Source organism: Strix aluco, chromosome 2 (assembly GCF_031877795.1).
Source record: "Strix aluco isolate bStrAlu1 chromosome 2, bStrAlu1.hap1, whole genome shotgun sequence".
Classification (NCBI taxonomy): domain Eukaryota; kingdom Metazoa; phylum Chordata; class Aves; order Strigiformes; family Strigidae; genus Strix; species Strix aluco.
In genome coordinates this window covers 55,018,638-55,033,161 of record NC_133932.1, presented here as the reverse complement: position 1 = coordinate 55,033,161, position 14,524 = coordinate 55,018,638, and the positions used below count along the sequence as shown (strand labels likewise).

At 41.6% G+C, this 14,524-nt stretch overlaps 1 protein-coding gene across 2 annotated transcripts; it reads left to right on the top strand.

Annotated features, from left to right (window-relative positions):
• Positions 1–6,278: 6,278 nt before the first annotated feature.
• On the top strand, positions 6,279–14,164 carry LOC141919382 (toll-like receptor 7). 2 transcript variants are annotated; one of them, XM_074814816.1, is made up of 2 exons: positions 6,279–6,440; positions 10,551–14,164. In XM_074814816.1, exons 1-2 carry the CDS (start codon positions 6,438–6,440, stop codon positions 13,689–13,691), a joined length of 3,144 nt encoding a protein of 1,047 aa, XP_074670917.1. In that variant the 5' UTR covers positions 6,279–6,437; the 3' UTR covers positions 13,692–14,164. The 2 variants fall into 2 exon arrangements, with proteins under 2 accessions (XP_074670917.1, XP_074670918.1); XM_074814817.1 differs by lacking the exon at positions 6,279–6,440 and adding an exon at positions 8,437–8,588.
• Positions 14,165–14,524: the final 360 nt, after the last annotated feature.

Below are 14,524 nucleotides of genomic sequence, written 5' to 3'. Positions count from 1 at the left end.
TTCCTACCTGAAATTGCAGTTGTTAATTACAAAAGCATTTACCATACTTGAGACATGCTGCTTTACTCTGGAGCTGCATAAAAAAATAGCCTTATTTCATCCTACATTGCCTAGTCTGAGATATATCTATAATGATTCAATGTTATATTATAAAATGGATTTTTCCATTCCATTTAGGACAGTCTTCAGACAGACTCTTTTTTGCTATCTCTGAGAATTGATCTATTTTTCATTTATAATTTTTTCCAGTAATTTTTTATTTCTTCTGTGGGTTTCATTTTCTTACACAAATGAGTAAAACAGGATTTCACCTGTACTGCTTTCAATACAGTAATGGGGTATATAAGATAGGGTGATGAGAATTCAGTTCGGTGACTAGTTCTCAGAGGAATTCCTTGTTACAGTTGAATTTTCAAAAGTATGTTATAACACAGTGGAAATGTATTTACATTACTGTTTTATTCAGTAAAGCAATTTTTTAAATGTAAGATTATGACTTCACAGTTAAGTTGTTAACCCCAAGTCTGTGGCCACATAATTATACCAAAGTTTAGACTTTATTGATACGCAATAGGTATACAATACTTCTAATGCACTGTATCAATTCAGCTGTTTTACAGCTCAGACCTTTGTTACAAACAAAATGCTGAATTGTTTGCCTTTACTATGCACAAGTATTATAAACAAATCTTGAAAGTTGCTTCTGCCCAGAGACTGCTTGTGGTTTTATTATTTTGATATGATTTTTTTTGTTATGAAGACCATGCCCTGCACAGGTCAAATAGGGAAGAATGTAGGCATTGATTCTCAGGCAAACCTTGCTCATAAATCAGGCTCCAGCTGTCTTGGACATAAGGATGAGCTGTTAATCACACCAGACTGGTACACATCTTTATAATAAGACCATCCTTCTCGTTCTTTTTATGGCCTGACAGAAGGGACACAATGTTTAAATTTTGTTGGGAGTTTGGGTTAACGCTTTATGAGCAGCTGAAGTTCTTATTTCTCAGAGTGTTGTAAGCAAACCCACTCAACTGTATTTAACAGGATGAGATGGGGGAAAGAGCAGAAGGAAAATACAGAATTAAGCTTACTGTGTCTGCTGCATTTTGTGCACTTGAAATGCTTATGAAGAGTTATAGGTGAATTCCAACAGCTCTGTGAAAATCCCATCCCTTTTGACAGAATTAACAGGTGTGGAAACAGAAAATTGTGAGGTGTTTGGTATTTAATGCTCTATAGTCTCCAGGCCATGCTGGGATTCTGGTCTGAAGATCAGATGACAGTTCAGCCCGGTGGGAAACTTTAGTGTCTCAGCAGATTTATTTTGAAATAAAGGAAAAAATACCACATTGCATAGCAGAAGTTAGAGGTTTTATCTCATACTTGCCTATAAACCTTATTTTGACTCATACTACTGTCCTAGTGGAACCACAAATTTTTGCCTTTCTCAGTAAAAGTACTTGAAGTTTGCAGGCTTTCTGGAAGCTCTTGTTATGGACTCTGGGGTTTTTGGATGTCAAAAGCTCAGGGCCTGTTGCTGTGGCAGGGGGCTATCGGGAGTGAAACCTGACAATGGTGGAGGTGTCCCTACTACTGGAGGGCCACGGGTCTCACCACCCAGCAGCAGCCCTAGTCCAAGTTCCCTGCTTAAGCCTTGTGACTGCTTGGTTTTATAGACAGTGTCTGTGTGCTGCTACGCCTCCCTGTCCTGTGGTGGGTGGGACTGTCACCACTACCTGATGGGCCAGGTGCCTGGGACCTTCAAGGCCAGTAAGGCGAGGAGCAGTTAGCCTTGCACCCAGGAACCTTGAGGCTGGTAGGGAGGGGAAGAAGAAATCTGTTTGGTTTGTCTACTTGGTTCACGGGAGCTTCAGGACCTCAGAATGAGGGGAAAGGGAACGAATACGTGACCCTCTTGGTCACGGGGAATGGCTGCTTTTGCCTCATAAGATGGTGTTAGTTAAGCTAACCTCATTACCAGGGGTTGGGGAGCAGAGGGTACCAGTCACAGTGGTGCACAGCAACTCTTCACCTCTGAAGTTACTTTTGGGGGATGGCGGGAGTGAGGCACATGCCCTTCCACTCAGCTCTGAGGAGACCTCCAGTCCCACCAGTGCCTGCAGGGGCAAGACCCAGAGAACAGCGGTGTGAGGGAAAAGGGAAATCCTGTCCCTGCGGCTCTGGGACAGGATCCAGGGCAGCCTAGGAGGAAAGGTGAGTGAAAGCTTGTGCCATTGCAAGTGGTAGGCCTTTGGCCTCAGTTGCACAAGTTAAGACTCTTAGGACATTATGCAATGATCTATGTGCAGTATGCAACTAGATCTAGATACGTACAATACATACACTATATAATACACATATCTATATCATATAGATATTTTGTATGTGTAAAAATATGTGTAGAGGGAGAAAGGAAATCATTTCCTATCAATCGCAGTCCATGAAATTATAATCAAAATAACCTCTCTTGGGTAGATAATAACCTCTAGTAGTAAATAACCTCTTCCCTAAAAATGTCATGCACAATTTTTCAAAAGGCAATATGAAGCCCCATAATAAGTGACACTATCATGTTTCATGGTCTCCAGAAGCCCATAAATTGACACACTTGCATGTTTAATATGAGCGTCCTTACGGCTGCATGCTTACCCTAATCTTAAACCTTTGTTCTGTATAGAGCTGCTTTCTTGCTATGTGGTTTGGTCGGGCCCATCAGTGCCTGAGTTCTACATTGTTCTGTAGAGGCTGTTCCAGTGCTGTCTCAGTGCTCTTGCCCGAGAATGACTCCACGGACCATGGCAGGATTACCTTCATGAAACCTTTCAAATCAGGGTGGTCCTGCAGCCTAGTCATTTCATCAGTAAGAAATAGGACTTGAGGCTATCCAATTCACAAGTGCCAAAACTACTCTGAACCTGCCAGCTGCATGAATTGCTGGCAGATCCTGCATTAGCGTGCACCACCACTTCCAGCATTACTGCCTTAGCACTTCTCCTCCTCCTCATCCCCCAGAGGAAGGCAGCAATGCCCTCTGTGGCTACCTTATCTTATTGACCCCTTAGGAATGGGGAAATGGGAGAGGTGTAGTTGCTGACCCTGGAGAGATTGGAAACTACCTGCATCTTATTTAAGGTATTTCTAACTGACTACTGCCTCCCTTTCAGGTAACTCACCTTCAATAACAGGAATGCCAGGTGCCTTTCCATTCAGCAAACAGTTTTAACCTGCTGTAAACACCAAATGGTCAGTCTTGGCACTGAGGTAGCCTGGGCTAGTCTCAGCTTTCAGAAATGGGAAAGCCTGTTTCTGTGGTGCTAGTGTCTCCCTCAGCTGCATGTCAGTGCACGGGGCGGTTGGGTAAGCTCTTAGTACAGATCTGTGAGGGTCTCCTCCCACAGCAGAGATCTGAGAGCTTCCTCTGCCCTTGTTGTAGGACAGTATCTTGTACTGTTGTCTTCTGTTTATTGTTCTGGTTATTTTTAGTGCCTGGAAACACATTTCTGCAACTACTATCAGCAAAGAGCCCACATTTTTACATCCCTTAAGGCTTCTGCAAGTGATTCAGTTATCATTTCCTCAATTTTGCTATCCATTTCTACTTGTGGTTATTTTCGTACATCTGTCTACATCAGCTTAAAGAGTCAATTTTTGTCTTTCAAAAATTGAGCAATTTATCTCTCTGATAATTTCCTGGGTAGATTACGCAATGATACACTGAACGTCGTATTAACCATGAGTACTTGGGGTGCTATTATAATTATTGGTATGAGGGTTAGCACATTAGAGGAAAGACAAGACTTTAAGACTTTAACTACACTACCCAGCCTTAGGATGAACATAGTAGAATCCTAATTTTGATAAATCAACTAAAGCACCTTGCTGTAAGTTTTCATTTAGAAGACAGAAGAGAAAAAAAAGGAAATGTAATGTTCACCAGTCCAATTTCAATCTAACTGAAAACCAGACCTGTAGATGACGGATTAAGGAAAGACTCTTGCTCTATTTTAAATGATATTCTTTGCTCACAGAGGTAGCAAAATACATGTGTTGTTACCAGTGGATCCTCCCCTAGCACGTGACGCAGTAGGAAGTACTCTTCTGCTTTCAGATACTTTGCGTTTCACAGGAGACAGAGACTTTGCACAACATCTGAGGGAAACCTGAACTTTTAAAATCAGTAAATCAGTAACTGCCTGTGCCTCTAAAAATGAAATTATAGTTCTGAAATTCTGGACTGCTGAGCCCCGCTGCACTCACCCCCACCTTTTGAAGGGAAATATTGTTGCTTTTTCTTCCTACATTTCTTAGGTTTAAAAAAAGGCTAAAAGATGTCTGCGTTTGTACTAGCATTCAGCTAAAGTTGTGCTTTCACTTTGCATGGAACTGAAACTCATGTGCTCTTGGCGGGGTGACAGCAAGTTCCTAATATGAAAAAAATAAAATCAGCCTTAGTCCACAAGAAAAGGCAAAGCATCGGTAGGGCTATTAAAATTTCCAAGGTTTGTCGGTATCGACTACAAGGAAGATCTCCAACAACACTGAGCACCTGCTGAAAATTACAGGGCTGGTTGACTGGACGCTGTGCTTTAGATAACCTACTTACAACCAAAGCGAGGGGGCACTAAGCATCTCATGTTTAAGCGATGCTCCAGCGTCGTGTAACAGGGATGTGCTGAGGTGCTTGAAGAAATCAACTTTCACAATCCAGCTTGTGCCAAGTCATTCTCTTATTTCACAAATAATTAGGCACGCTTGCTTTACAATAAGGTGAATAACCATAAATGAGTGGAAGCTAACTTTCTCATCTGGTGACATATAATCTGAAATACTCGGAGTGGAATAGCTGGTGTAGGGTGTTTGCAGTGAAGGTTTTCCTCCTACCAGAAATGTGATGAATGGCCTTGCAGAACGCAGCAGGATTTTAGTGAGACATCTGCATTAGTTATAATAACCCCCAATGAAAACCTCAGTGCCTGTTGCGTGCAAAGAAAAATCCAGCTACCAGTAAATAGGAGAGGAATTGTATTTTATCACAGTACTTTTAGTACTCAGGCCCAAAGGTGAGCGATATAGTCCTCAACCTAGAGTGAATTAATGAGCCCTTTCCTAGGCCTTGATTGAAACGGTAGCAACATTGTACACTTTCTTGTGTTGGTTTATGTCTATATGACTCAGCCACTAAAACCAGGGAATCTTAAAGTATGACAGCAAATTCTTCCCCTGTTCATTCTTCAGGTTCTAGTCTTCCAAAATTAGTTCCTCGGCCCCACCACGGTCAGAGAAATCATGAACTGCTATTTAAAATGTAAAGAAAACTACACAGGGAGAGAATGCATGAAAAACACCCCACCCCCCTAATACCTATTGTAACTATTGAACTACTCTGTCCTGCTAAGCACAGAAACTTCTAAGTAAGAAACTCTCAAACAGACACCGTGGACCATGAAATGCTGGATTTTCACCACCTTAAGTTCATCCATGTCATCATTGACTTGGTCCCTTCTACACTCTCTCATGCAGCTTTTACTATTTTGTATACTGTTTCCTATGCCATTACCACTATCCTTTTTTCTTGGTATATTTTGCTTCCCATTAATTTAATAGATATTTCTTCCACAAAGCATTCATCTTAAGGGATTTTTCCCAGTTCTTGAAGATTTTTGCAGCAGAAACGAGCCCCAAATAAAAACAAAAATTACTAAACTTCAAAATATAAAATATTGTTAATATCATTTAACAATATCTGTCTCGCTGTGCAGCTTACACTAACAAAGGGAGAAAAAAAAAGGAACTTGAGCTTCTGCAAATCTTAGTTGTCTGAAGTGAATTTTACCCTTATGTAATGCATTTGTCTCCTAGCTGATTCATCTAATACTTTTCACCAAGTATTTTGCAGTTTCCCTCCCTCAGGGTTCCCTGTAGCTTGGATGTTTATCTTCTTGGAGTAGGTATTATTATAGTTCTTTATGGAATGACACTGTAGCTAGGTAAAATACATACTTTGAAATGAAAAATATGTAATAAAGAAGAGAGCAAACTGCAACATATGAGACTAAAAGGAAAAAAAAAGTCAAAACCGCACGTATGTATGAGTAACGAGAATTTTTTTAAAGGGCAAAATGTAAGTGTACTCGGTTGTTTTTATGGGAGGTGGAGGAGTAAATGAAGTACTGTTGTTCTAATTTTAAATACAAACATTTGAGGAAGTAGGTTGCAACAGTTGTTCACATTTCATTATTTCTCATGTCACCATCCAGCTGAAGAGTAGTGAAAGACTAGTGATTACTGCTGCTGTCTCGAGTGAGTTATGTCATGTTATACTCTCCTCCACACCTGAGCTGAACCCATGGGGACCTCTTTTATGCTGTTTTCTTCTGCTCTGATTTACCGTCTCCTCCAGTGACAAATTTGCCAGACCTGGGAGCACACAGAAAATGGTAGGTTGAACTTCCATTTTAAATTTGCTTTTAGACCTCTTTGACTCGAACTCTTGTGGAAGACTTTCAAGAACATCATCTCCTTTTCTGCTTTCTAAATATTCTAATTTATTGTCGTGGTTAGAAGCTGCAATACATAATGACAGGAAAGTAAAGCATTTGTTTGTGATAATACTAACTGGCTAGCATTTAATTATACTACTGTGCTACAGAATGAGTATAATGATGTCTATTCTAATTGCTATAACTTCTGAGGTGTTCTTTTTTCTCTAGCCTTTCCCCCTGTCAACTCTTGAAATACATATGGAACCCCTACATAAGAAAATCTTTCAGAAACACCTAGCTTTATTGTTGCTGATTATTTGAAGAATACTCTAAACCTGATCTAGTAGATCAGGCAGGAGTGCCTGCCCATGGCAGGGAGGTTGGAACTAGATGATCTTTAAGGTCCCTTCCAACACAAACCATTCTATGATTCATTATGGATTTGTGCACATGGTAGTTAAAATCAGTTGATCCTAGCGAGGACCACAAAGCACAGTTCACATGCATACTCTAGCTGTATTTTTAAGCTAGCTTCTCATGTCAAAGACATTGCAGAAGTCAGCATTGCTTGTTTCTTCTAATTAAAACTATCTTTTTTATTTGTTCTGGTACTAGAACAGACACAAGGTGTTACACAGGCAAATACACACAGCACCAGAATGTAACAGTTTACAATTATAAGAGCTACTGCATTAAAAGAGTATCAGGAAACAGAAGGTTATACAAAGAAATGAAGCACAAAGATGGTAGGAGATAGGCTGGCTCTGCAACAGCACTTAAAGTCCTAAGAATGCTGCAATATGTAAGAGTTCAAAATCTGAGCATTGTGAATGTCTCAAAAGACATTTAATGACTTCTTAAGAATCCTACAAACACATTCATTAAGACTTTTAAGGCCCAGAATGATTGCACCAAATTTTAGGTACCTAAACCTGCAGTGTTAGTCTCTGTTCAGTGTGTAGTCAGGCAGAGCTCCCTCCATCTTCAGAGCTGAGCGGTGCCTGCAGAGGGGCCTCTCTCTCCTCTCTCCTGCTCTCTCCTGCTCTCTCTTGAATGTCCATGCAGCCCAGGTTGATGGCAATAAATTGAGGAACTTGGGTAAGTGCCAAAAATTAGGTGCCTGGCTGCAGTGGCCAAGTATGAGCTCACGTAGAACATTTGTGGTGATCTAGACTGCAATCTCACCTTGCCCAGGTCCTGCTCTAGTGCTTGGACACAGGGGTTTAATTTGGTTTAGCAAATATTTACAGGGTGATTCCAATTTTCCTCAAAAGCAGCAAATGTGTGGTTTGACGCCTAGTTAGCAGCAGAGGTTTTCCTTCCCTCTTTTAAAGGAAGACAGGCTGCTGGAGTTTGATCGACGGCAGTTGTCAGCATTTGCCTTGGTGGCAGCAGGTACCGTGTCCGTGGCTGGCGAGGGTCGGCACTTCACGGTCTGCTGTGACATGCATCGATGGATAAAGGTAAATGGCATCCATGTGGTGGAGCGACAGTGCAGAGAGTCTCTGAGGTTTTCCCTCTCTGCTGTGCTCCATGGGCACCTGCTTTGGCTAACGGCCCTGTACCCTGTGGTACGTTGGTCCAGGCAGGAGCTGGGGCACTATGGGCCATTCAGTTAGCAGAGGCACTCTTTGGTTATTCATTAGTCTAATAAAGTCTTTTACATGCATATATAATGTGTTATATTATATAAATATATATAATTTTATATATATACAATTAAATAAATAAAAAGAAGAAAGGAAAATATTTACAAGAACATACCCAGATTTTTCTCTGGCAATGTCCCTTTTCATTCAAAGAAAGACCTTCATTTTTCCATGTAATTAATATCTACGATAGAGTCCCTCCCTCCCACATCACTGCCCATGTTAGTGGAGAAAAAAGAGTTCTGAAAAAAAAGCTAGGATGGTGGGAGGAAAGGAAAGCATTTTGTCTTCTCCAGATTAGCTCCCCACTTACTCTGATTGTTCTTATTCATCCTTTTCATCCAAGTGATTGTCTACATCAGGAAATCAGAAAAGTTAATCGTCCTCTCAAGTTGATTGGTTAGACTGCACTGAAGACACGGGTGAACTGTCTTCCCCAGCGGTCTTTGTCTGGGTGAGTTTCCAGAGAGAATTGCCGTAAACCAAATGAAGATTATTTTGATTCTGAACAAATGACTTCACGAGAGTTGAACATAATGAAATGTGAATTCACAGGCATAGCCTGCTTAGTCCAGGTTAGCTCTCCCTGAGTCACTGTATGAATGATAGCCATGGCTACCAGCTGGAACATTTAGCTACACTGCCTTTTCTCTGAGGATCTGCTGAAAAGAAGAAAGCACTGTAGGGCCTCCTGGCAATGGGAAAGGAAATCCTGGTAGAGAAAAGATGGTGGTGTAGTACAATATTAGGCTACCCTCAGTTCAAGCTCTGGAGTGGACTTTTAGAGTTTCTTCCTTCCACGCTGATGGTTTATATTCAAAAAGAGACTGAACAAATCCCCAAAGTGACCCCATTTTCCTGTTGAATCTAGACAGCAGAAGCGCGGTGCTGTGTGAGGCTTGATCTGGCTTCTCTCACATCTGCTGCCCTGCTAGTCACTACAGCACTCCTCCGGATACACAGGTGCATAGGCAGATTTAGCATAGTTATCTAAGGTAACACGGAAACACAACGCTATACAGGAGACACAGTGGTCTAAGTAAACAGAGTGTACAACAGGAAGCCCCAGTTAATCTCCAAGTCTGTGTCACCTACAAGGCATCCCTTAGGCAACACTCAACAGGGTTTTCACATGCTGCTTGAACAGGTCTTTCCCTAGTCATCTGATCTTCAGCTGCTTAACTGGCTATTCACATTTAGTCAATGTTATCCCATGCATGACTAATCCTGGTTGTTTAAGAGCATTCTGCGTGCCATGTGTCTCCAACATGGAGTTTTCCAGGGAGAAAGTATGATGTTGACTACTGTGGGTTTTACCGTCTTTAAATCTCTTGAACAGCACCAGACACGGGCAGTTAAGAAGCTGTGCAAGGCAGCAAAATGGTCACGGCCCCTGTGCCTGTGCTAGGCAAGCCAAGGCTGGCAGCCTGCTTGCCTGGCTGGCTGCCTCTGGCCAGAGGGACAGCGTTTCTTTGACCTTGACTGCTGCTGAGGGAGTAACGGGTATGTTGTGAAATATTAAAAGCTTCTTGGGCTTCCCATAATGCACACAAACCCATAAAGTAGGCAAGACCACAAAGACTTGGAAGGACAGAGTGTGTTTTGGAAGATTCTTTGAATGCCTGTAGGATTTTTGGCTCTGATTTTTTACTGAATATTATTCTTTTATGCAACATGCTCAATGTTAAATCTGTCTCTGATTTTCAGTTTTACCCTTTGTTTTACAGGCATTGATACAGTTATTACACACATTTTATTTCACACGCATTTATGCAGTGCCCTCTTGGCCCTCTGCCCTTACTGGGCATGCCATGGTATTAAACCATATGGCGGTATAGCCATTGACGGGCTTAGGTCAACCATACATCCATTCTAACACTTACTAGAGGAAGACTCCTTATGATAAGGTGAAATTCGAATTAGGCACTCACTTGTTAGTCAGTGTGCTTTTGACAATTTGCACTAGCTTTTTAGTGACGATAGATTTTCTCTTTCATACGCTTTGAAAAATTAACTGTGCTCATTTACGCTGTTATACAACGGCGATCTGGTGGATGTTTAATACCATTTGTTGCCCCTAAAAACCAGAAAATTCACAGAGACATAGCTTTTAATCACCTGCCCTGTCATTTTTTCAGTAGATTTTTTTTTTTTATGATTCATTATTTAGAGAGTGATAATTATCTTAAGACCGCAATACTTAGTGATAAGAAAGTAAAGAAAGCATTTGAGGAATTCCCAACATCTGCCTTCCCCAAATTTATAACCCTACCTGCACATCCACTTCTAGCCAGTGTGGGAGAGAGGACCCCAGGTCAGCTGTATATTTGGTCTGACCCAGTACGTGCTTGATCTGATGTCCTATGAGATGTTCTCACTGCATTAAATTAATACCTCCCTATCGCTTTATTTTTAGGTACCTCGTGCAAAGATGTCAGATGCATTGCGGTTTGTCTTGCTCTTCCTATTTCCAATGCTGCTGTCAGGAGCTTGGTTTCTCAAAAGTCTACCCTGTGATGTTAAAGCCTCTGAAGGTTCTGTGACAGTGGACTGCACTGATCGGCGTCTCATGGAAGTCCCCAGAGGGATCCCTACAAATGCCACCAACCTTACTCTGAGTATTAACCATATCCCCCATATCTATTCAACATCCTTTGCTCATCTTGAAAACCTCATGGAAATTGATTTCAGATGCAACTGTGTGCCTGTCAGAATGGGGCCCAAAGATCACGTGTGCACCATGAGACCGAAGATTGAGCATGGCAGTTTTTCTGCCCTGACAAGACTGAAGTCATTGTATTTGGATGCAAACCAGCTGCTGGAAATACCCCGGGGTCTTCCCAGTAGTTTAAGTCTGCTGAGCCTGGAAGCAAACAATATCTTTTCTATCCAAAAAGCCAATTTGTCAGAGCTAGGAAACATAGAAGTTTTGTATCTGGGACAGAACTGTTACTACCGTAATCCATGCAATGTTTCATTTGAAATTGAAAGAACAGCCTTTCTGGAGCTGAAAAAATTAACAATACTGTCCCTGAAGTCTGACAACTTAACTCATATTCCACCCAATTTGTCATCTACTTTAAAAGAATTCTATATTTACAATAACATGATTCAAGTGATTCAAGAACATGATTTCAGTGCCCTTCACAACCTAGAAATTCTTGATCTAAGTGGCAATTGCCCACGTTGCTATAATGCCCCATATCCTTGTATTCCTTGCCCCAAGGGCACAATTGAGATACATTCAAAGGCTTTTCATTCCTTGATGAATTTAAAAATTTTGAGACTTCACAGTAACTCTCTTCAGAGCGTACCCAGCAGCTGGTTTAAAACCATCAAGAATCTCAAAGAGCTTGACCTCTCCCAAAATTTCCTCATGAAGGAGATTGGAGATGCTCAGTTTTTGAAGTTCATCCCCAGCCTGCTAGACCTTGATCTGTCCTTTAACTTTGAGGTGAAGATGTATTCTCCATCCTTGAATCTGTCTAAGACGTTTTCTTCCCTCTCTAACCTGGAAACCCTGAGACTCAGGGGATATGTCTTTAAAGAACTGAGAGAAGAAAATCTAGATCCATTGCTCAGTCTTAGAAATCTAACAGTGCTGGATCTCGGGACTAATTTTATTAAAGTTGCTGACCTGAGGGTGTTCAAGAAATTCCCAGCCCTTAAGCTCATAGACCTCTCAGTGAATAAAATTTCTCCTTCTTCAGGTGAAAGCAACTTTTGTGGATTTTGCTCTAATCCTAGCATTTCAGTAGAGCAGTATAACAGGCAAGTATCACAAGAGATGCATTATTTCAGGTATGATGAGTATGGGCGAAGCTGCAGGTCCAAAGACAAAGAAGCTGCTTCCTACCAGTCTTCAGTTAAGGAAGAGTGCCTGAAATACGGAGAAACCCTGGATTTAAGCAGAAACAACATCTTTTTTATTAACCCCTCAGACTTTTGGGAACTTAGTTCCCTCAGATGCCTCAATTTGTCAGGTAATGCAATAAGTCAAACTTTAAATGGAAGTGAATTCCGGTACTTGTCTGGATTGAAATATCTAGATTTTTCTAACAACAGGATTGACTTGTTATACTCAACTGCTTTCAAAGAGCTAACACTTTTAGAAATTCTAGACCTGAGCAATAACAAGCATTATTTTCTGGCAGAAGGTGTTACTCATGTGCTTAGTTTTATGAAAAACTTGGCCCATCTGAAGAAGCTGATGATGAATGAGAATGAGATTTCTACCTCGATTAACACAGGAATGGAAAGTCAATCTCTTCGCATTTTAGAATTCAGAGGAAATCGTTTAGATGTTTTATGGATGGATGGGAATGCTAGATACTTGTCATTCTTCAGGAATCTCTCCAGCCTGGAACAACTGGATATTTCCTTCAACTCACTCAGTTTTTTGCCTCATGGTGTTTTTGAAGCTCTGCCTCCAGAACTCAAGATCCTCAACCTAACCAATAACCGGATGAAGAGTTTCAACTGGGGAAACCTCCACTATCTGAAGAAACTAGTAATTCTGGACCTCAGCAATAACCTTCTGACTACTGTTCCTCGAGAACTGTCCAATTGCTCTTCAACGCTCCAAGAACTGATGCTCCGAAACAATCGCATTCAGCGGCTAACCAAACATTTTCTCAGAGATGCTTTTAAATTGAAATACTTGGACCTCAGCTCAAACAAGATTCAAATAATTAAGAAGTCTAGCTTCCCTGAAAATGTCATTAACAACCTGAGGATGCTGCTTTTGCATGACAATCCTTTCAAGTGCAATTGTGATGCCGTGTGGTTTGTTTCGTGGATCAATCAGACTCAAGTGACTATTCCTCTTCTGGCTACAGACGTGACCTGTGCTGGCCCAGGGGCACATAAAGGGCGGAGCGTGGTTTTCTTGGATCTGTATACCTGTGAGCTGGACACCTCGTATTTGATCCTGTATGCTCTGTCAGCTTCAACTGTCCTAGGCTTTATGGTGTTCACAGTGATGAGCCATCTCTATTTCTGGGATGTGTGGTATAGTTACCATTACTGCACTGCCAAGTGGAAGGGCTATCGGCGTTTATCTTTACCCGATGCTTGCTATGATGCTTTTATTGCCTATGACAATAAAGATCCAGCTGTGAATGAGTGGGTGCTGACAGAACTGGTGGAAAGGCTGGAAGATCAAAAAGCCAGACAGTTCAACTTATGCCTGGAAGAAAGGGACTGGCTCCCAGGACAGCCAGTCTTTGACAACCTTTCCCAGAGCATCCAGCTGAGCAAAAAGACCATATTTGTGCTGACCAACAAGTATATTAAAAGTGGCAGCTTCAGGACAACCTTTTACATGGCCCACCAGCGGCTTCTAGATGAAAAAATGGATGTCATTATCTTGATATTTCTTGAGAAGGTTTTGCGGAAGTCCCGGTATGTCCGGCTGAGGAAGAGGCTGTGTAGAAATTCTGTCCTGGAATGGCCAACTAACCCTCGATCTCAGCCCTACTTCTGGCAGTGCCTGAAAAACGCAATAGCTACGAGCAATACCCTGGCTTACAACAAGCTGCTCCAAGAAACTGTTTAGCTCTACCCTTCCCTGTAAATATTGTTATGATGCACAGTGAGCAAAAGATCCTAAAGTTCATTTGCAGAAACTGTTGAAGCGTGGAGGAGATAAATGTAACTGTGATACTACATCCCAAAATGAAATGCACAATTGGTCCCAAAGCTGATAGTTCACTTGTTTTGCTAGGACAAGATTGAATAGAAACTGTTGCCAGCACAGATGTTTAGCTGACACACACCTTGCTTGGCACTGATTGCTGCACAGCAAGAGGAGAGGCACTACTCACTGGAAGTCCCTGGCTTAGAACAGAATCACCACTTCCAGCTTTCAGTTCACTGGAAGCCTCCAGCAGCTCCTGTGCTTGGGTCAAGTGTGGGAGAGACACTTGCTCAGCTTACTCTAGCACACAGATTGTCAGGAGGGGTTTGGCCCATAACTAAAGTTGCTGCTGTTCAGATCACTGTTGGAGTAAATGTGATTTTAATAGAAAATGATAGTTTCTGTATTCTGTGTACTTATGAAAAGCAAAATAAGCGTTTGCTGACACATTTGTCTCAGAAAATAACGTAGGCAAAGCTTGTGCTTCAATTTTAGGAGTTAGGAAAATGTAAGAATGAGTATCTTTTAATCTTGGATTTACTGCTGCTGAGCCTAGTGCTTCTGTCTGAGTGGGCAACATCCCTACTTGCTGGGGATAGGAAGTTCTGCTGGGACAGCTTTCAGGTTCTTGGGTGTCGTATGAGAGCTCTCCCACTGTTGCAGTGTCAAAAAGCTCCTAAATTGGAAGAGACTTTGAAGAACGTGTAGGGCCTAAAACAAGTAGATATGTGAGAAGGATATTCAGGAGCACT